The following is a 21,019-nucleotide window of genomic DNA, read 5'->3' as shown; positions in this document are numbered from 1 at the left end:
GATTTATAAGGCAAATAAGTTCTTTCAAGTTCATAACACTTCTTCTTATCAGAAGTTTTTGCTTGCTTCTATTCATATGGAAGGCAAAGCATTAGTTTGGTTTCGGGACATGGAAATGTCTGGTTGCTTGCATGATTGGACTGTTTTAACTCAAGCATTGCTAGAAGGATTTGGTCCTTCGGGGTATGATGACCTTATGGAGGCTCTTTCTAAACTGAAATAGACCACTAGTGTCGATGATTATAAGGAAAAATTTGAGGCTTTGTCCAATAGAGTAAGAGGAATTGATGATCAAAATAGGTTGAGTTGTTTTTTGGGAGGGTTGAAAAATGAAATCAGGCTTCCTGTTAGGATGTTTAAGCCTCAATCATTGTTAGCAGCCTATGGTTTGGCTAAGGTTTAGGAAGAACATGTATTAAATGGGAGAAGATTTAAGACTTATGGTGGTTCTGGTCGAAATTTTTCAAGCCTCAGCATGCCACGGGGTGAGGGTTTTAATAGCCACAATTTAACCTTAGGAACTCCTAAAGCCACAGTTCCTATCCAAAAAATTTCTCAGGCACAGATGGAGGATAGAAGGAAAAAGGGATTATGTTATAATTGTGATGCGAAATGGCAATATGGGCATAAATGCCAAAACCCTAAACTCTTTCTGTTGGAAGGATTAGATGAGTTAGAAGTAAGCCCTAACTTGGAATTGGAGAAGGAGGATTTGATGGAGGTTAGCTATGCTGAGGAGAATCCAGAAATCTCCTTGCATGCTATTACAGGCAGTCAACATCCCAAAACTATGAGACTTGTAGGTTGGATTGGGAACCTGAAAATCATGATTTTAGTGGACAGTGGTAGTACTCATAACTTTGTAGATTCTTCAGTTTGTAAGAAAGTTAGGATGTCAATATGTAGTGAGCAGAGGATTAAAGTGAAGGTGGCTAATGGGGAAGAAGTTTTGAGTGAAGGAAAGTGCACTAATCTGAAAATTCAGCTTAAGGAATTCTCTTTTTTAGCTGAAGCATTTGTCATTATGTTAGCTGGTTGTGATATGGTTTTAGGAATTCAGTGGTTGGTAACCTTGGGGTCAATCACTTGGAATTTCAAAGATTTAACCATGGAGTTTACTTTGGGGCAGAGAGCAATTTTGTTACAAGGATTGGTTGCCCCACAATTGTGGGAAGAGGCACAGCTGGATAGCTCTATACAGAAGAATTCAAAAGGATTGCTGTTACAATTGCCTGATAGTATGGAGGATACAGAAACAGTACCTAAAGGGTCAGAATTGGAAGGGTTGCTAGCTGAGTTTTCTGATATCTTTGCTGAACCTAAGGGTTTACCACCTCATAGGTCTCAAGACCATACAATTGTTTTGAAGTCAGAAGCTAAGCCAGTGTGTGTAAGGCCTTATAGGTATCCGTATTTTCAGAAAACAGAAATTGAGAAAATAGTTAAGGATTTATTGCAGTCAGGGGTTATTAAACCATCTCAGAGTCCTTTTTTTTCCCCTGTGTTACTGGTAAGGAAGGCTGATGGCTCTTGGCGGATGTGTATGGATTATAGAGCATTAAACAATGAAACAATCAAGGATAAGTTCCCCTGAGTTGTTGGATGAATTACATGGCTTTAGGGTATATTCTAAGCTGGATTTGAGGTCTGGCTACCATCAGATCAGGGTCAAGAAGGAAGATATACATAAAACAACATTCAGAACACGTGAGGGTCACTATGAGTTTTTGGTAATGCCCTTTGGCTTAACCAATGCACCATCAACTTTTCAAAGTTTGATGAATGACATCTTCAGGCCATATTTGAGGAAATTTATTCTGGTGTTTTTTGATGATATCTTGGTTTACAGTCCTAACCTGATTCTCCATTTACAACATCTGCAAGTTACCTTAGAAATTTTGAGGTCTCATCAGTTGTTTGCTAAGAGGAGTAAATGTAGATTTGGCTGTTCTGAAGTGGACTACTTAGTTCATCTGATTTCAGCTGAAGGAGTGAGGGCTGATAGTAAGAAGTTGTCTGCCATGGCAGAATGGCCTAGACCTAAATCCTTGAAAGCTTTAAGGGGATTCTTAGGTCTTACAGGCTACTACAGGAAATTTGTTATGGGTTATGGTTCCATTGCAGCACCCTTAACTGATTTGTTGAAAAAGAATGCTTGGCAATGGAATGAAATGGTTGAGAAAGCATTTGAAGATTTGAAAAAAGCTGTGGTGAGCCCCCCAGTGTTGGTTTTACCAGATTTCAATTTACCATTTGTAATTGAGTGTGATGCTTCAGGAAGGGGAATTAGGGCAGTTCTGATGCAACAATAGAGGCCAATTGGTTTTTTAGTCAGATATTGAAAGGGAGATTTTTGTTGATGTCTACATATGAGAAAGAGTTGCTTGCTTTAGTGGCAGCAGTAAAGAAGTGGTGGCCATATCTCTTAGGACATCCCTTTCTTATCAAAACTGATCATCAAAGTTTAAAATTTCTGTTGGAACAGAAAATTGGTACACCCATGCAACAAAGATGGGTTGCTAAGTTGATGGGGTATGATTTTGTGGTGGAGTATAAGAAAGGACAAGATAATAAAGTAGCTGATGCCTTTTCTTGAAGGAATGAAGAGGAAGAGCCCCTGGTCACACTGTCCATCATTTCTTATCCAACTTTGGACTGGTTATCATAAGTAAGGAACAGCTATCATAATGACCCTAAAGCTCAAGAATTGTTGCAGAAGGTACTGAGTGGGAACATGGGACATACAAAATATTCTGTGGTTCAGGGGGTACTGTTTTACAAGAAGAGGGTCTATGTCACCGAGGCCTTGAAGAATCAGGTTTTGCATTTTATTCATGCAAGTCCCCTGGCAGGTCATGCAGGATATGACAGAACCATGAATAGGGCTCGAAAGGATTTTTTTTGGCAAGGAATGAAAACAGATGTGAAGACATACATTCGAGAATGTGATACTTGTCAAAGAGTGAAGGCAGAAAACCTTTCACCTGCAGGATTACTTCAACCATTGCCTATTCCAGAAAGGCCTTGGTTGAGTAATTCAATGGATTTCATTGAGGGATTACCTATCTCTAAAGGGTTCAGTGTTATCTGGGTTGTGGTGGATAGGTTGACAAAGTATTCTCACTTTATACCTCTCAAACGCCCTTATACAGTAGAGAAATTAGCTCTAATTTTTATGAGTCAGATATTCAAGCTTCATGGAATGCCTCAGTCCATCATTTCAGATCGAGACTCCACTTTTACAAGTAGGTTTTGGATTGAAGGTTTTAAGTTGCAGGGGGTATTCTTAGCTTTCAGTATTGCTTACCATCCTCAATCTGATGGGCAGTCTGAAGCAGTCAACAAGTATGTGGAAAATTACTTACGTTGTATGGTTTGTGATAGACCAAAGGAGTGGGTTACTTGGCTGGATTTAGCAGAATATTGCTACAACACTTCATTTCATCACTCTACTCGAGTGACACCCTTTGAGGCTCTCTACGGTTACTTACCACCCAGGTTGCTGACCTACATGCCAGGAACAACTAAGATAGCTGCTGTGGAAGACCAGCTTCAGACGAGGGATCACTTGCTGCAACTTTTAAAAGAGAACATACAGAGAAGTCAAAACCGCCTGAAAAGATATGCTAATTTGAAAAGAACTAAAAGGAGTTTTCAAGAGGGAGATTGGGTGTATTTGAGGTTGCAGCCATACAGACAATTATCTGTGAGTTGGAGGAGAAGTTTAAAACTGTCGCCCAGATTCTATGGCCCTTTTCAGATAGTGAGGAAAGTAGGAGCTGTGGCTTATCGATTAAACCTTCCAGCAGGGTCTTTAATTCACCCAGTGTTTCATGTGTCCCAGCTTAAGTTGAAGCTGGGAAGATCAATCATCCCAATTTCACACTTACCTCCAGTCGATGCGCAGGGGATCATCAAACCAGAGCCAGAGGAAATCTTGAACCGCAGATCACGGAAGATTCACAATCGCGCGGTGGTGGAATTACTAGTGCATTGGCAGGGACTACTTCCAGAAGAAGCTTCATGGGAAGCTTTCCACTCTCTCAAAAATGCCTACCCACACCTTGTGGGCAAGGTGTTTTGATCGGAGGGGGTATTTGTCACAAGTGTTTTGATAGAAGGAAAGGGAATGGTGCGCAGGAAGAAGAATAAGAAAGACTTAAGTTGGGGGAGATAAAGGTGGAGTGCGTGGCAGAATTGTAAGGGATTAAGTGAAAGAGCAATTGGGTATTTGACATGTGGAATCCAGCTGGCTGCAACTGCTTAACTGATTGTAGTTGTAACTGACTTGAGTTTTATTCCTCTGTGGGAAGTTCCATTGTAACACTGCCTAGGGATATAAAAGCTCAATTGTATTCTTTGAGAATTACACAAGCATTCAGTTACATTTTGCAATCAATTAGCTTAGCATTTGTAGAGTTGTTAGCTAGCTAGTTTTGAAGTGTAGAAGGAGTTGTTCGATTAGTTTTGAATAAAACTCTGTTTCGCAGTTTCTCAAGAGAAATTCCCTCAACCAAGCACTAGTTTTCTCTTAATTTCTTGTAAGAGTAAATTGTGTGCTACAATATATATATATACACACACACAAGTATTGATTTGGGAAGTTGAAGTGGCGCCATATATGTCGATGTGATAATATATTTTTACATAAATGGGTGATTTAGAAATTGCAAACAAAAATTTTCTAAATTAAGAAGAGGCAGTTGAGGCTATGAGAATCATGGCTCGTAGCTTTTTCTTTTGAGAATACTCCTACGCGTGCGAGTATTATCAAAAGAAGATGGGGCAATTAGAGTATCAAACCAATCCTTTACCTCTTGTCATATCTTGTATTCTTTGTAGTACTGCAGAGATCGATCCACCTTTGCCAACTATGGGTTGCTTGGGTCGTTTTTAATTAGCTAGCTAGGTTTACTATATATCATCATTAGTCAATTTCAGCATCTTACACGTACAGCCGAATTAAAAGATGTGATATGAAAGTTGGAATGATGGTTGCTCAAAATCAAACCTGAAAGGCCTCAGCCAAACATGCATGCTCCTCATATCATTGAGTATGGGTGACAGTGTGACACAATGCCTCTCCAACTACAAACCACAGCTTATTGTCCAATGCAGTAAGATAGTGGTGAGTAGCATTGTTGATGCACAGTTTTTTGTATGATGACGTGGCACAACTGGAGAGCTTGTTGACCAACACACGAACAATTTGAACTGCACAGCAAAGAACAAAGAAGGGTCGAAGTGACCGGGGGTGAGCCGGCGTGAGCACTCCGATGCATAAGTCAAATGGGAAAGGATATTGACAACAACTACAAAGCTCAGATAATGAGAGTTGTGATTACCTTTGCTTTGATAATATGACTTGTATTTATAGGCATGGAGATAATTTAATTTCCCACACATTCAGGAATCTTATCCTTTGATATCGGCTAAACAAACATTTGAATGAAAGATCATGTTTGTTAGTTGTTCCACGATTTCAGTGGCTTGCGATCAGAGGATCAGCCTTGTAATCTTTTAGGCCATGCTAAATTAGAGTGTCCGAGTAGGACTCGATCACTTTTGTGATCTTTGATACATCTTCATTGATATATGCAGGATCTAGATTGTAAAAAGATATGATAACAAGATTACTTATTTATTAAAAGTAGCATCTTTCAGGATATCGGAGTTATTCCCTTTACCGAGACTTACATGTCTTGAGTTAATCTCGGACTGTACGGTCTCGGCTAGAGAGAGTCTCAGATTTACGGTCTTGGATAAGCAGGTCTCGGACTCATGGTCTCGGATAAGCAGGTCTCGGATTTGGGCCTCGGCCTGAGGACTGCTAAATAAATAGTGGGCTAGTCCATGACCCAACAGTTACCCCCAAATTTCGATGTTTGTAGAACTAAGGAAAGTTTATGTCTTGACGGAATGGACCCACCTACCGAGACCAGCTTTATTAGGAGAAGTTCTGAGATAGTCAATGATCTTCACAATTGGTCTACCCTCTCGTTTTCTTGCCGCGGTATTTTCACAATGCTGAACTTAGTGAATAGACTCTGCATCTCATGCACTTTAGACAAATATAGCTTCATCTTATCTCCCTTGGCTTCAAATTCGCCGTGGATGTGTCCTACAACGACCTGGGAGTCACTTCGTATTTCCACAAATTTGGCTCCCATTTCACGAGCTAGTCCGAGTCTTGCCAGAACTGCCTCGTACTCGGCCTCGTTATTTGTGGTTTTGAACTTCAACTTCAAAGAGCTTTACAATTCTTCCCCATCAGGAGTAATCATCACTATTCCAGCCCCACCATACTTCTTCGTAGATGATCCGTCTACGTAAATTACTCAGGTTTCATCACTTGGCCCACTTATGACGTCTGGCAGATTAGTGAACTTTGCCAGAAAATCAGCTAGTGCTTGGCCCTTGAGAGAACTTCGAGGGAGAAAGTCAATGTCGAATTCTCCCAGCTCAATCGCCCAGTTAGCTAATCTTCCCGACAGATCTAGCTTTCTTAGTACTTTTTTCAAAGAGTATTCAGTCAACACCCTGATAGTATGAGCATGGAAGTAAGGCCGGAGTCTCCTGAATGCTATGACCAAGGCGAAAACCAGTTTCTCCATCTGAGGATATCTTTCTTCAGCGCCTCTCAAAGCTCTGCTAATGAAGTATACATGCTTCTGAATTCCTTCTTCCTATCGGATTAATGCAGCACTGACAGCCGTTTGAGACACGGCTAAATACAAATATAGTACTTCCCCAGGTATTGTTTGGCTTAGCAAAGGCGGGCTTACCAGGTATTTCTTTAGCTGCCCAAAGGCTTCTTCACATTCATCCGTCCATTCAAAAGCCTTTCGCAAGACTTTAAAAAATGGAAGACACTTATCGGTTGATCTTGAAATAAACCGATTTAGTGCCGCTATCCTTCCTGTCAATTGCTGAAGCTGCTTCAAGTTTTTTGGAGATTGCATATCCAAGACAGCTTGTATCTTCTCAGGATTAGCTTCTATTTCTCGGCTTGATACCATATAATCGAGGAACTTTTCTGATGAGACTCCAAACGCGCATTTTGAGGGATTCAATTTCATCCCGTATTTCTTTAAGGTTGCAAACACCTCTTGCAAGTCGAGTACATGGTCTTGTGGTAGCACACTCTTGACTAGCATGTCGTCGACGTATACCTCCATATTGCGTCCGATTTGGTCTCGGAACATCTTGTTTACCAGCCGCTGGTACGTTGCTCCTGCATTCTTCAAACCGAAGGGCATGACTTTATAGCAGTACAGGCCTCGGTCAATTATGAACGTAGTTTTCTCACAGTCTTCTGGATGCATGTATACTTGGTTGTAACTAGAGAAAGCGTCCATGAAGCTGAGTAAAGCATACCCAGCTGTAGAGTCCACCAATGCATCGATGCGAGGTAATGGAAAGCTGTCTTTTGGGTAAGCTTTATTAAGGTCAGTGAAATCCACGCACATGCTCCATTTCCCATTGGATTTTTTGACCAATACTACATTGGCTAACCAATCAGGATAATAAACCTCCTCAATGAATTGGGCCTTGAGAAGCTTTTCTACTTCCTCAGCTATTGCCATATTCCGCTCGGGAGCGAACTTCCTTCTCTTTTGCTTGACCGGCTTTATGCTTGGGTCCACATTGAGTTGGTGGAGAATGTCTTCAGGGCTGATTCCTGGCATATCTTCATGAGTCCATGCGAAAACTTCTAAGTTTCGTTGTAGGAAGGCAATGAGACCGTCTCGGACTTTGGGACTAATCTGTGTCCCAATCTTCAAAACTTTGCCTTGACTAACCTCCACTTCTTCTAATGGCTTGGCTGGCGCTCCTTTTGGTTCATTTCGGCCTTTGCCTCCTACTGTACCAATTATAATAGGAGTCGGATCCGAAGCCTTCTTGAGAGATGTATGTAACATCTTCTCGCTTGAGTTTGATCTCCCTTTACTTCTCCGACTCCTTCTTCCGTCGGGAACTTCATCATCAAGTGGTACATTGAAGTTACGGCCTTCAACTTATTCAAAGTAGGCCGACCAATGATGGCATTATAGGCACCGGGTCGGTCAATGACCAGGAAGTCTACCATTACAGTCCTCTGTTTTGGTGTTGTCCTTGCTGTTACAGGGAGTGAAATGAGGCCAATTGGCTGGACTTGCTCCCCTGCGAATCTGACCAAGGGGAAACTAAATGGTGTGATCCTATCACGATCAATACCCATTTGTTTGAAGACCGGCCAATACAGAACATCAGTCGAACTTCCATTATCCACCAAAATTCTGTGGATCATATGGTTGGCCACTGTCACTGTTACTACTAATGGATCGTCATATGGCTGCATTACCCCCCTAGCATCCTCTTCCGAGAAAGAAAGAATCATTGAATCCTTCTTTGGAATCTTAGAAGGTCTTTGCACTGAAAGGACTTCTTCAGTCTGTGCCCTTCTTGCATAAGCCTTTCTGGCTAAATTGGACTGTCCTCCACCAGCTATTCCTCCTGCAATAGTGTGGATTTCACCTACCACTCCTTGATCCCAAGGGGGTCTCGGATCCTCTCTGGGACCATCATCCCGATCATGCCTCGGCTCTAGTCCCCCTACGTCTTGGTTTGCATCCAACAGAACGGGCTGTTGGTGAACCGTGTCTCGGTTCCTCTCCCCTGCTAGAAATCTTACTAGTCATCCGTCAAATGCCCGTGATCATTATGGTACTCACATAATTTAGTCCGATCTCGCTTCCTCGGATCACCCCGTAACTTACTCGGCCACCTAAAAGCTGGGTCCCTTCTGATCTCGATAAACACTTCGTTGACCCTAGTATTCAAAGGTGTGAACCTTCGATCTTCACGTCGCCGGGGTTCTATCTTCGGGAACGATGGTACAGTCTTCTTGACTACTTTCTTCTAGAACTTCTCTTCCTTCGGAGTAGATGCTACAGGTGGCTCCTTTTTGGCGTCTTCCTTTTCTTGGTCTTCTTCCTCTTGAGCTTTCGTGAGAGCCTTAATCATTTCCTCCTGATTAATATACTCCTCTGTCTTGGTGATAAACTCACGAAGAGTTATTTTTGTCGAATTCTTCGACACTTTAGCCATTAGGGGTCCGTTCGGCCTGACTCATCTTCTTGGTTGCCAGGAATTGGCTTAAAAATAGTGATCCAAGCTCCTTGAAACTGTCTACCGATTTGGCAAGCAATTTGGCAAACCAGTCCTGAGCGACTCCTTCCAAAGTGAGGGGAAAGATTCTGCATGCTATTTCATCTGGAAACCTATGAAGGAAAAATGAGCACGGACGCTTTCCATATGTTCAGAAGGGTCGCCACTACTGTTGAACTCCTTGACGCGAGGCATCTTGAAGTTGTTAGGCAAAGGGAATCCTAACACTCGATCGGTGAAAGGCCGGTCGGTATTATCCATGAACCCCGCAGCATGGGTTTTCTCATCCTTTGCAGCCAACTTACGAGTCAGCTCTTCGTACTTCTTCTTCAGATCCTCCATGTCAGCATTCATCTGGCCTTCATTCTGCCCATAAGGTTGTTCCCGTCGAGGCCTCGTATGCTGAGACCTCTCTAGGTTTTCCTGCTCTCGATGCTCTTCATTCTGGACAGTAGTATGATGGCTAGCTTGGACTGAACTTTCTTCCTCATCGCGGTGCGAACCGGCAGTCCGCTTCCCATCGCGAATTTCCCTTCGTCTTTCCCTCTCACGCCGTTCATCACGCCTTCTTGCTCGCTCTTGGTCCCTCTGGCTATTTTGGCCCTCAGCAGCTGTGAGCCTTACAGCCAGGTCTTCATTCTACTTCTTCAGAGCCTTCATGGATTCAGACATCTGATTCATGAATTCGGCTAGATCGGATGGTGGCGGTGCGTTGGAGGCTGCAGCAGTGGAACAGGTAGTCACCCTTTTGATTAGTAGAGAACTAATGAAAATCGAAGTTCCCGCAGACGGCGCCAAACTGTTGATGCACAGTTTTCTGTATGATGACGTGGCACACCTGGAGAGCTTGTTGACCAACACACGAACAATTTGAACTGCACAGCAAAGAACAAAGAAGGATCGAAGTGACCGGGGGTGAGCCGGCGTGAGCACTCCGATGCCTAAGTCAGAATGGGAAAGGATATTGACAACAACTACAGAGCTCAGATAATGAGAGTTATGATTACCTTTGCTTTGATAATATGACTTGTATTTATAGGCAGGGAGAGAATTTAATTTCCCACACATTCAGGAATCGTATCCTTTGATATCGGCTAAACAACCATTTGAATGAAACATCATGTTTGTTAGTTGTTCCACGATTTCAGTGGCTTGAGATCAGAGGATCAGCCTTGTAATCTTTTAGGCCATGCTAAATTAGAGCGTCCGAGTAGGACTCGATCGCTTTTGTGATCTTTGATATATCTTCATTGATATATGCAGGATCTGGATTGTAAAAAGATATAATAACAAGATTACTTATTTATTAAAAGTAGCATCTTTCAGGATATCAGAGTTATTCCCTTTACCGAGACTTACATGTCCTGAGTTAATCTCGGACTGTACGGTCTCGGCTATAGGGAGTCTCGGATAAGCAAGTCTCGGACTCATGGTTTCGGATAAGCAAGTCTCGGATAAGCAGGTCTCGGATTTGGGCCTCGGCTTGAGGACTGCTGAATAAATAGTGGGCTAGTCCATGACCCAACAAGCATAATGCTTTTGAAAGAGATATTTAAAAGTATCAAGCAACGTCATTTCACTACCTCATACCACGAAGTAAAATTAAAGACTTAACTTCTCGGTAGAATGCTACAATGCATTCTACCCACCATCTCTTCACTTGCATTTTGATTTTTTCAAAAAAAAAAAAAAAAAAAAAGGAAGTAAAGAGAGAAGAGATGGTGGGGAGATGGTGGGTAGAATGCAAGAAAGCATTTCCCCTAGGAAAATAGGAGAATATAATGTATGAGTAGTGAAATATATATATATATATATAGTGTACTTGGAATGACTACCTTCAGGGACGGAGCCAAGTTCTATGATGGGCAGGCACCGTGGTATAATTTTTAATTTTTATTTTTTTTATAACTTAAATGAAAAATATATTAAAATATAAAATTTGGTCAAATCATATATAAATGAGAAATACATTAAAATTGAAGATCAAATTAATATATAAAAACAAAATTAGAATCAATTCAGTTTTAACAAAAAAACAAACAAGAGAAAAGATACATAAATATTTATTTCATAATAGATTTCAAATTTCAACTCAAACACCTATTAAAATGGAACCTTTCGTTTTTTCATATCACGAAAATCATTTATGATTGAATCTGTACTAAATGTCGCAGCAATTTCTCTTTCGATGTACAACATTAAAGAATCCGTCAGAAACTCATCTTCAATTATGTTGCGAAGTCTAGTTTTGACAATATTCATAGCTGAAAATGCTCGTTCTGTAGTTGCGGTAGAAACGGGAAGAGTAAGCACAAGTACAACAACTCGAAAAACAAGTTAGTAGATAGCTGATTTTCTGGTTCTAACCAACCATTGGCACAATTCAAAAATATTTGACAATCATTGAAAACTTGAATGTTGAAGTACATTATGCTCATAATGGTGAAGTTCTAATTCCAGCCGTTCTTTTTCGAGATCGGTAAAGTCTTGCGGATAAAACTTGTTTACCAACTGACAAATATCATCAATTCTAAAAGATTCACGGGCAACTTGAGGATCAAGAGCTGAGGCAAGAATAAGCAATTCTACTGCATGCTCACTGAATCGGCGATTTAATTCTTGCAACTGAGAATCTATTGTGGCACAAAAAATATCCACTCGATAATGTTGCCCAATTGTAGAGTAGGCTTGTTGGTGGCGAGCACGACCTCGTCTTTCAACATAACGAGCATTCATATTTGGAACATCTATGTTGCGTTTATTGCAAAATGACTTCATAATGTCAAGTAAAACATCCCATTTATCATCTCTATTTGTTGGATAAGTGCTTTAGTGGATGAAACAAGCTGCATGGCACTTAAAATACCTTGAGATTTGGATTGCAATGCTTGACATAACTGATTGGTAATCTGCATAGTTTCTTTCATGAGATATAAGATGAATACAAATTCAAATGAAGTCATTACTTGTTGAATTGAATCTGCCTCTGCTTATTGGGAAGAAGTAGTTCCCATATCAATGAGTTTAACAATAATTTCACAAGCTGGACTAAAAATTTTGATCAAGCTAGAAATTGATCTCAAGTGAGAACTCCAATGAGTATCTTCAGCCCATTGTAATGTACTAATTTGATGAAGTCCCATTTCAGTCTCAATCTCATCAATTTCAATCAAGTAAGCAAATTCAGCAGCTTGGGCAAGCCGTAAATCTTCAAATCGATTGCATGATGCACAAACAATATTGACAATAGAACTCAAATTAGTAAAAAATTGATGAACTGGAATAACTTCTTTTGATGCTGCCACTAATGCCAATTGCAAACGATGTGCGGAATAATAAATGTAGTAGGCATATGGACAATCATTTGAAACCAAAGCATGCAACCCATTCCACCCACCTCGTATGTTACTTGCACCGTTATATCCCTGCCCTCGAATGTTTAGCATATGTTTATCCAATACATAATATATATAGCTTTCTCGCATGAAGCCATCTTTGTCAACAAATCTTAAAACTATAGCCATTTGCTCATTCATTGACTCATCACGAGCTTCATCAACAAGTATGCAAAATTTTGCATCACCAATTTCATCACGAATTGCCTTTTTCATTTTGGTTGAAAAAACATGTAAAATTTCTTTCTGTATCATTGGTGATGTGTAAGAGGCATTTTTGGGAGCATTAGCTATCACTTCAGCAATCTTTCATTATATGAAACGGTCAAATTCAATATTTCAAGAAAATTTCCACGATTCTTTGAACCCACACTTTCATCCCGACCTCTAAAAGTAATACCTTGAAATGCAAGCACTCGAACAACATCTATTGAGGCTTTCAACTGAAGTCGATTGTTTGCAACTTGTTCAGAAGTGAAATTTTCAAACACATTTTCTATGTGTTGAAATTGGTTCATGAAGTCGTCATATGCCCTCTCAGCCATTCTATGAAATGAATTAGGATCTTTCCCTACATGATTGAGAAAAACACAATGTTTTCCATCTCTAATTTTCTTCAAATTCTTAAATCAATCTATAGTGAATACACATTGCGCGTAATGCCAAGATGACTTACTAAAGAGAAAGCATGGCAGACAAAATGCTGCATCTTTATTTGGCGAATATTCAAGCCATGTAGGAAATAACAGGAACCACGAAGGTTGAAAGCTACGAAGGTGATTTTCTTTTCCAGATTTTGGGTACTCTTAGATATTACGTCGATACGGACCAGCTTTAATGTAAGCTCTTCTAATTTCATCACGTTGATTAATATCATAATCTCATATATTTGACGCGCAATCCAGGATCATATTCCAATGAACTAACATCAACTTCATTGCTGTCAACTCTTTGAGAATTGTTAAGAGAATTTTCAGCATTGATGTCAACTCTTTGAGATTTGTTAAGATAATTTTTAGCAACTAGGATATCAGAAGTTGGCGATGACGCATCACCAACATTGACATTTGAAGTTTGTGCATTTTGTCTTTTGAAAAGTCAAGTATTGTATTTGGCTTTGCTATAGTCTACAAATAAATTTACATGGTTATATTAGAGTCTGATGCGTATGTTAACAAAGAACAAAATCACATGAAGAACAATATAATATAGAGAAAATTACAATTTATTCCCCTAAAGTTGACAGCGTTTTTCAATTCGAACAACAAAGTTTTAATTTTTGCAATCAACCCCCCCCCCCCCAAAAAGTTTCAAATTTTTGCAATTTGACCAATTGTATCCAAAACTTCCCATATTGCCCCTAATTTTTAATTTTTGTATTTTTTATTAAAAAAAAAAAAAAAAAAAATCTGGGTGGCTATGGCCATCTAGCCATTTTTACACCCCCAAATTTGTTTTTTTTTTTTTCATAAAAAATTTAAAAAAAAAAAAATCAAGGGCAATATGGGAATTTTGGGATAATATTGTTCGAATTGAAAAAAATTGGAACTTTGTGGGGGTGAATTGCAAAAATTGAAACTTTAATGTTCGAATTGAAAAACGCTGTCAACTTTGGGAGTGTAAACTGTAATTTTCCCTATAATATAATAGCAATTCATGTGTCAAACTCTGCAATTAAATATTTAAATTCTAACAACCTTAAATTCTCAACTTAGATTAGGGATTGAACTTAAAAAACTAACCTCAAAAGTGCAACTTGCGTTGGGTGATTTTGCACCGCTTCTAAATGATTTTGCCGTCGACAAACTATTGTTCTGTGTTAGGAAATATAAAAACAAATTAAATTGTAGACATGAATCACATGATTTTGAGCCAATTAATAACACTTATTGTCAATTACAAGAATCTAAAAAAAAAAAAACCACTTAACCTTAAAAAACTTGACCACTTTTATGTAAAAAAAAAATCACCCATTCGACTCGTCACTCACTCCAAGTCTCCAACAAGGCAATACCTTCTGCTGCCCATCAGTCCATGTGCCCACCCCACTAGGTCCCAATCTCCCTAAAAAGTCTAAAAAGCCTAACTAATCTATAACTAGTAAATTAGTAATTCCCCATTCTTTGTTTCTTTTTTTTTTTTTTTCCTCTTTCTCTGTTTCTATTCCTTTTTCTTTTCCACTTTCTCTTGCAGGTGCGGTGCCAACAACAACCAAATCAAATTCCTAATCACTAATCAAAGCCGTAGGGAGTGTAGGAGAGAAGCAGAGAAGCGGAGGTGCCCCTCTACCCTTTTTTTTTTTTTTTTTTTTTCAATTTCTGTATATTATATGACTATTTGACTATATAGTGACATATACCTAAGTCCTAACCTTCTAATTCTTATTCTATTCTACATTTTCTTTAAGACAAAAACAAAATTGATTATGATTCTGATTTTACAGTGGTGACAATATAAAAGAGAAAATTGAAGTTAGGGTTTAAGGAACTTACAATCCGTACGTAGTACAAATTTCCAATTGACTGCTGCTTGCTGGAGCCTGGAGATCAAGTGAAGATTGTGAAGTTGTTTGAGACTATGGAGGTCTGTAATTGCAACGTTGGCTGGGCGGCTGTGGTGTTTGTGAGTTGATTTTCAAGGTTAATTTGGATGGGTCAAGGTAAAAGGCCAAGGCCAAAAACATTTGTTAGGTAACTAAGTAATCAAGGCCGAACATTTTATTGGATAGGGGCCGGTGGGTTTATAGTAATATTATTTATTTTTTTTCCTTATAAATTTTTTTCTCCGACAGTTGGGGGGGGGCCTGGCCCCTGCCGGTCCCTCCCCTCCTCCGTCTCTAACTACCTTCCCTTTCTTATGTGGAGTGTTTTTTCCCATACAGCCTTAACCATATATATATATATATATATATATATATCGCCCAACCCTGGCCAAGAAAGGCATTTTTTAATTCTCATATAGTGAGGTTTAACCTTTGCTAGGAATCGCAATTGCTAGGGCAGTGGTGCCGAATTCCTTACCTCTTCACAATTCGTGATTATTATTAAACATTGTTGATATTACATGCCCATTGACAAGTTAAAGGCTTTGTTTGATTCTTTGTAAAAAACAAGAAAATAGTTAGAATAAGGTGGAAGAGCAGTTATCCTTTGCATCACATCTCCATTGTTATACGAGCAGTTGATTAGTTGATTCTCTTGCCCATTGGAATCAATAGTTTAGGCTCAATTGCCGACCCAGGTCTATATATATATATATACACCAAAATCAACCTTAAGCAATTGGTACTCAAAAGTCTATAAAGTTGGGCCCTTTCTCATAGTGGAAAGGCTGCCTACCAGTCATCACCATATATAGGTCCACGTATGATGTATCGCCATTCGCCGGGTTCCCAATTCCAATATGAGTTGGGCTCTGTTGGGTCAGGGATTAGCTTCATAAGGCCCAACGGATCCCAACTCGATTTCAGCAATTAGACAAGGCCTCGAACAGCTTAGCTCGATGAGGACACGGACGCCTAGTTCGAGACCCAAATCATTTGGGGCAAAATAGTCAAGAGCCGAGGATGCGTCGGTTATTTCTAGGGGTGTCAAAAATTACTGGGAAACTGGGGACCTGGTTCCGGTTTGAAAAATCCAAAAACCGAGTACCTCGGTTCCGGTACCCGGTTTTTACCGAGAATACCGGAACCGGGTTTATATTTTATTTAATATATATATAATTTTTTTACGCTTAGGATAATCTCTATGAATATTTTTTAATGTTTTTAATATAATATATATATTTTTAATCTAATATATATATATTAAAAACATTGATTTTTTAGGATTTTTGGGTTTTTTTAGGTTTATTTTTTAATTATTTGGAACAATCACAACAAAGCCTCTTTAATTTAGACAAAAAGACTAATAGATTTTTTTAAAAAAATGAGCCAACTTAAGAAAAAAAAAAGGGCTTATTTTAGGCCAAACACCTAAAATAAGCTCAAAAACCAATTTTTTTTCAAAAACCGGTTACCGGACCGAGTAAAACCGGAACCGGCCAGTAACTGGGACCTTGGTTAACCGGCGTCCCGGTTTCGGTTCCGGTTTTGGGCAAAAACCGGGAAACCAGACTGGGTTAACACCCCTAGTTATTTCACAACAAGGATATCTACACATTCTGTTTAAAACGAATGATCTTATCCCACATTTGAAAAGGTTGTCCACAACTTAGACCAGCTCTCAACATATCAACTATCCCTATACAAACGAGATGGACAATCATTCAAATTCAAAAGATTATCTACACTCATTAGGATGTAGATTAGTTGTCAACGCCTAAGCTGTGCATGTCTGACCGAGGACTACTCGGACATCCTTATCCAACGTCAAACGGAAGCCATATCGCTTATCCTATGATCTTACGCTACTAAGATCATGGAGTGGCTAACAAACCCAATCCTTCTCAAATAACTGCACACCAGATATTGAGGGATAAGGAAACCAAGACCTACAGGAATCAAACTCCATTCCATGCCTATAAAATGCAAGTCACCCCTCAGCACTAAAGTAATCGCAACTTTTGCTTTCTGGCTTTTCTGTTACTTATACACTCTCTCAGATTATTGATTTTGGCATTGGAGTTTCCCCGCCGGAACACCACCGGGGACTATAATCCTCTTGTTTGCTCAGTGTGTAGGTTGACGCATCCTTGGACACCGCAACGTCACCCGAAAGGTGTGCCACGTCCTCCCTCGGAAAACTATGCATCAACAGTTTGGCGCCGTCTGTGGGAATTCGATCTTCATTAGTTCTTATCAACAATCCATAATCCGAAATGGTGCAGACACATGCAACACACCCTTTGCCGGAAGTTCAAGCCGGGATGCCCGGCGCAACTGCAACGCCTCCAAACCTTGCTGAGTTCATGAAGCAAATGACTGACTCCATGGATGCGCTGAAGAAGCAGAACGAAAATCTTGCTTCCAGGCTCACGTTTGTTGAAGGCCGTAATGGCCGAAGGGATCGTGAGTGTGAAGAAAGGCACGAGAAGGAGCGTGGAGAAAGACGTGAAAGGAAGAGGCGTGAATGGATTTGCTAGGGCAAACAGGTCCAAGACCCAAACCAGAACCATGATCAGGAAGATAGTGTGAGTTCAGTTCATGGCAGCCATCATACCACTGTCTAGAACAAAGGACATCACGAGAGATCTCGGGCTGAGAAATCTCATCCCGAGAGATCTCACCGTGAATGGCCTCATTGTGAGAGATCTCATCGTGAGAAATCTCACCGTGTGAGACCTCATCGAGAAAGATCTCACCATGCTTGGCATAATGAGACCGACATGAATGCTGAGCTGGGAGATTTGAAAAGAAAGTATGCAGAGATAGCTGACAAAATGGCCAAAGGGGAAAACGGGTTGATGGCTGAAGAGCTCAAGGAGAACACCAACATTCCCTTCACGGATTGGGTTATGAGCTTCTCCTTGCCTGACAAGTGTAAGATGCCTTGTATAGATAAATATGATGGCAATGGAGACCCTAAGGAGCACATGGAGAGTCTTCGTGCACATTTCATCCTCCACTGCACCCCAGGCAAGATCGTATGCAGGGCATTTCCATTAACCTTGGCAGGAGTAGCCAAAGAATGGTTTGCGAGACTCCCTGTCAAGTCTGTAGATAACTTCAAATCCTTGGGGTGACTCTTTCTAAGCCAATTCTTAGCCACCCGAAAGAGGAAGAAGAACCCGGCTTACCTACTTTCTCTTATTCAAGGAAATGATAAGTCCTTGAAAGACTTTATGCTCAGGTTCAACAAGGGGAAATTAACAGTAGAAAGCTCGAGTGAGCAAATGATACTCGATGCTTTGATGCACGGGGTGAGAGCCGAAGGGTCACTGATGGCCGAACTAGCAATGAAGTCTACATTGGTGACTCTCTATCAGTTTTTAAACAAAGCGAAAGAGTACATCAATCAGGAAGAGACTGTTGGGGCCTTGATGAAGTCCCAAGAAAAGGCTACCCAACAAGCTGAGGGTAGTACAAAGGTAGTATTGACGAGCTCCGGGCAAAGGAGGAGAAAACCCGAAGCAGCAAGCCAAGAAGACTCCCTATCCAAGGACTGACCCCCAGTGAAAACTCAGCAAGTTTGCTCCATTGAACACTAGTATGACCGAGGTGTTAATAGATATTAGAAGAGATCCCGCCTTCAGATGGCCAACAAAATTGAAAGGTCAACTGTCAAAGTGAGACCAGACTAAGTTTTGTGAGTATCACAATGACCGAGGCCACCTGACCGAGGAGTGTGTATCTCTGCACCAGGAGATAGAAACTTTCATCAAGAACATTAAGCTTTTGTAGACAAAAAAAAACATAATACTTTTTTCTTTGCTAAACAATTTTATTATTCAACAAAAACATAAATTTCTAGTATTTTCTTATAATTATCCGACACTGGGAGCTAGGCACAAAACACTTGATTTAATTAATTTTTGTTGTTTTGAAGAACTTAAATTTTGTTGACAAAAATGATAACATGATATAAGAGGAAAAAAAAAAAAAAGGGGGAAAATGTGGTTGTTCCACAGCCACATGTTCCTGATGACATAAAACACAAGGAAAAAGTGTAGTTGTACCACAGCCACACATTTTTGTCTAATCTCTTGCGTTTTGGGGTTTGAACACAAAATATTTGAAACAATTTAAAGAAAGGTAACAACCATTGTCTACTTACAAAAAAAAGAAAAGAAAAAAAGAACAGCCATAGTTAAACTCTCACCACAGCCAATCAGTCCCAATGGGAGAGATCATTAATGGTTTTGTTCTTGGGCCTATAACATTGATTTTTCTATAAAAGTTAAAGATTCTCTAAAAGAAGAGATAATGCACATTATTTCTTTTTTCAAAATTGTTGCAGATTATAAATATTACTTATGGGGCCGTAAGCGACTGCCTAAGTCATGTCTAATGCTTCTTCAGTAGTGGTGACTAAACTCCATCTTATGTTTACTGTACGGACACAAGAGAGGCCAACAAGCCAACCCAAAAATTTGAGTTACGACTAAGATTTGTTGGAACATTCACATTGAACTTTTTACTGTTAGTTTTATTTTAACATTTTAACAAAACTCACAAAATAAATAATTTAACAAACTCTCTACTCAATGTTAAATTTAACTTTTTGTCAATAATGCTCTCTATAAATTCATAATTACACCCCATTTTGCTCATTTTCATTGCCTTTTGGTCCAAAGAACCCTAGAGAGAGAAGAGGTGGATTATTGAAATTTACGTTCAAGAGAGGTAACCTTTTGCTCTAATTTCGTGTTCATTATTGTTATGAGCATGTTTTTATGATGTCTGACTACTATATATGTTAATTAGTTGTATTTTCATAGTTTATTGTATAAGTTTGTTGTTTAATATATAGTTCTAGGATGAGTATTATAGGTTAGATGATGATTATTGAGTAGGTAGCTAGGTTATAGCTTTTGTTAAGCAAGTAATATCTTTTTTATTTTTTATTTTTTATTTTTTATGATGTTTATCTACTATTTAAAGAGATTAAATGTAGATCCATGTGTTTTAGAGATGTATCATATATGGTAGATTCTTTTGTGGATTTGATCTTTGATGAGAAAGGTTGGAGCTTTGATGTTTGGTTCATGTATTAATGACTAGTTTATGCTTAAAACAATGAGGAATGCTACAGGTACGAAGGGAGTTTTACAAACAAAGTGTACGTACTGACGTGTCAGGAAAAAGAAAAGAAAAGTAGTCTTTCTCCCTCCTCTCTCCTAAACTGTAATGATGCTTGTTAATAGCTTTCAATGTTTATCTCCTTCTCTATCATCAACGAGTAAGTAGAATTTCTTCTTGTATTCTTTTTGAGTCCCTCCAAGAATGATGTGGCTATTAAAATCACTATTGGACTTGTGATCGATCATTATTGAATTTTGATCAAATTATTCACCTAGTACTAGTAGGTGTAGGTCGCAGTCCATAAATTGGCGTCGACCCCTGTTCATGACAATAGGCCTTGAAGGGACCCAAATCTTTTTTTTTTAATGAAAAATCCCACCCACCCAAATCTTGGCATTTAATTATCTTGCTAATATAGATAATTAGCAAGATATAATTAAGACCTTCATGTTCTGGAAAATGTTATTCAAGGGGTTCCAGAAATATAGATACATATATAATATATAATTTGATATAATATAATTTTGTGTTTGGAAGAATAGCATGGCGGGCAGGAGTCGTTTTTTGAAAATCTTGGTTTGTTTGGTTAATTCCTGGGGTGGGTACGTATGCCATTGAATAATTGACTTAAATGTGAACTAAGCCTGGTTGAACGGACTAACCGCGTTAATATTCCGCCAAACATGTAGACATCATGGTCTTTGTAGAAAATTATGATAAACAGTCCCCACAACCAAATTAGAGTCCTGCTATGCCGCTGCCAAGCGTCGGACTTATATAAAAAGAAAATTTT

General features: G+C 39.4%; 1 protein-coding gene and 1 pseudogene across 1 annotated transcript; one reads left to right on the top strand and one right to left on the bottom strand.

The window, feature by feature from the left end:
• Positions 1–565: 565 nt before the first annotated feature.
• Positions 566–2,312, top strand: LOC132180588 (uncharacterized). Its single transcript, XM_088516339.1, has 2 exons — positions 566–1,404; positions 1,622–2,312. The coding sequence occupies exons 1-2, from the start codon at positions 566–568 to the stop codon at positions 2,310–2,312; spliced, it is 1,530 nt and encodes a 509-aa protein (XP_088372465.1).
• Positions 2,313–11,253: 8,941 nt separating this feature from the next.
• LOC148585179 (uncharacterized) lies at positions 11,254–13,090 on the bottom strand (annotated as a pseudogene).
• Between the last annotated feature and the right edge of the window lie 7,929 nt (positions 13,091–21,019).

The sequence above is a fragment of the Corylus avellana genome, chromosome 5, assembly GCF_965113065.1.
Source record: "Corylus avellana chromosome 5, dhCorAvel1.hap1.2, whole genome shotgun sequence".
Taxonomy (NCBI): Eukaryota; Viridiplantae; Streptophyta; class Magnoliopsida; order Fagales; family Betulaceae; genus Corylus; species Corylus avellana.
Note: the sequence above shows the minus strand (reverse complement) of the source record. Positions and strands in the feature narration are given on the sequence as shown.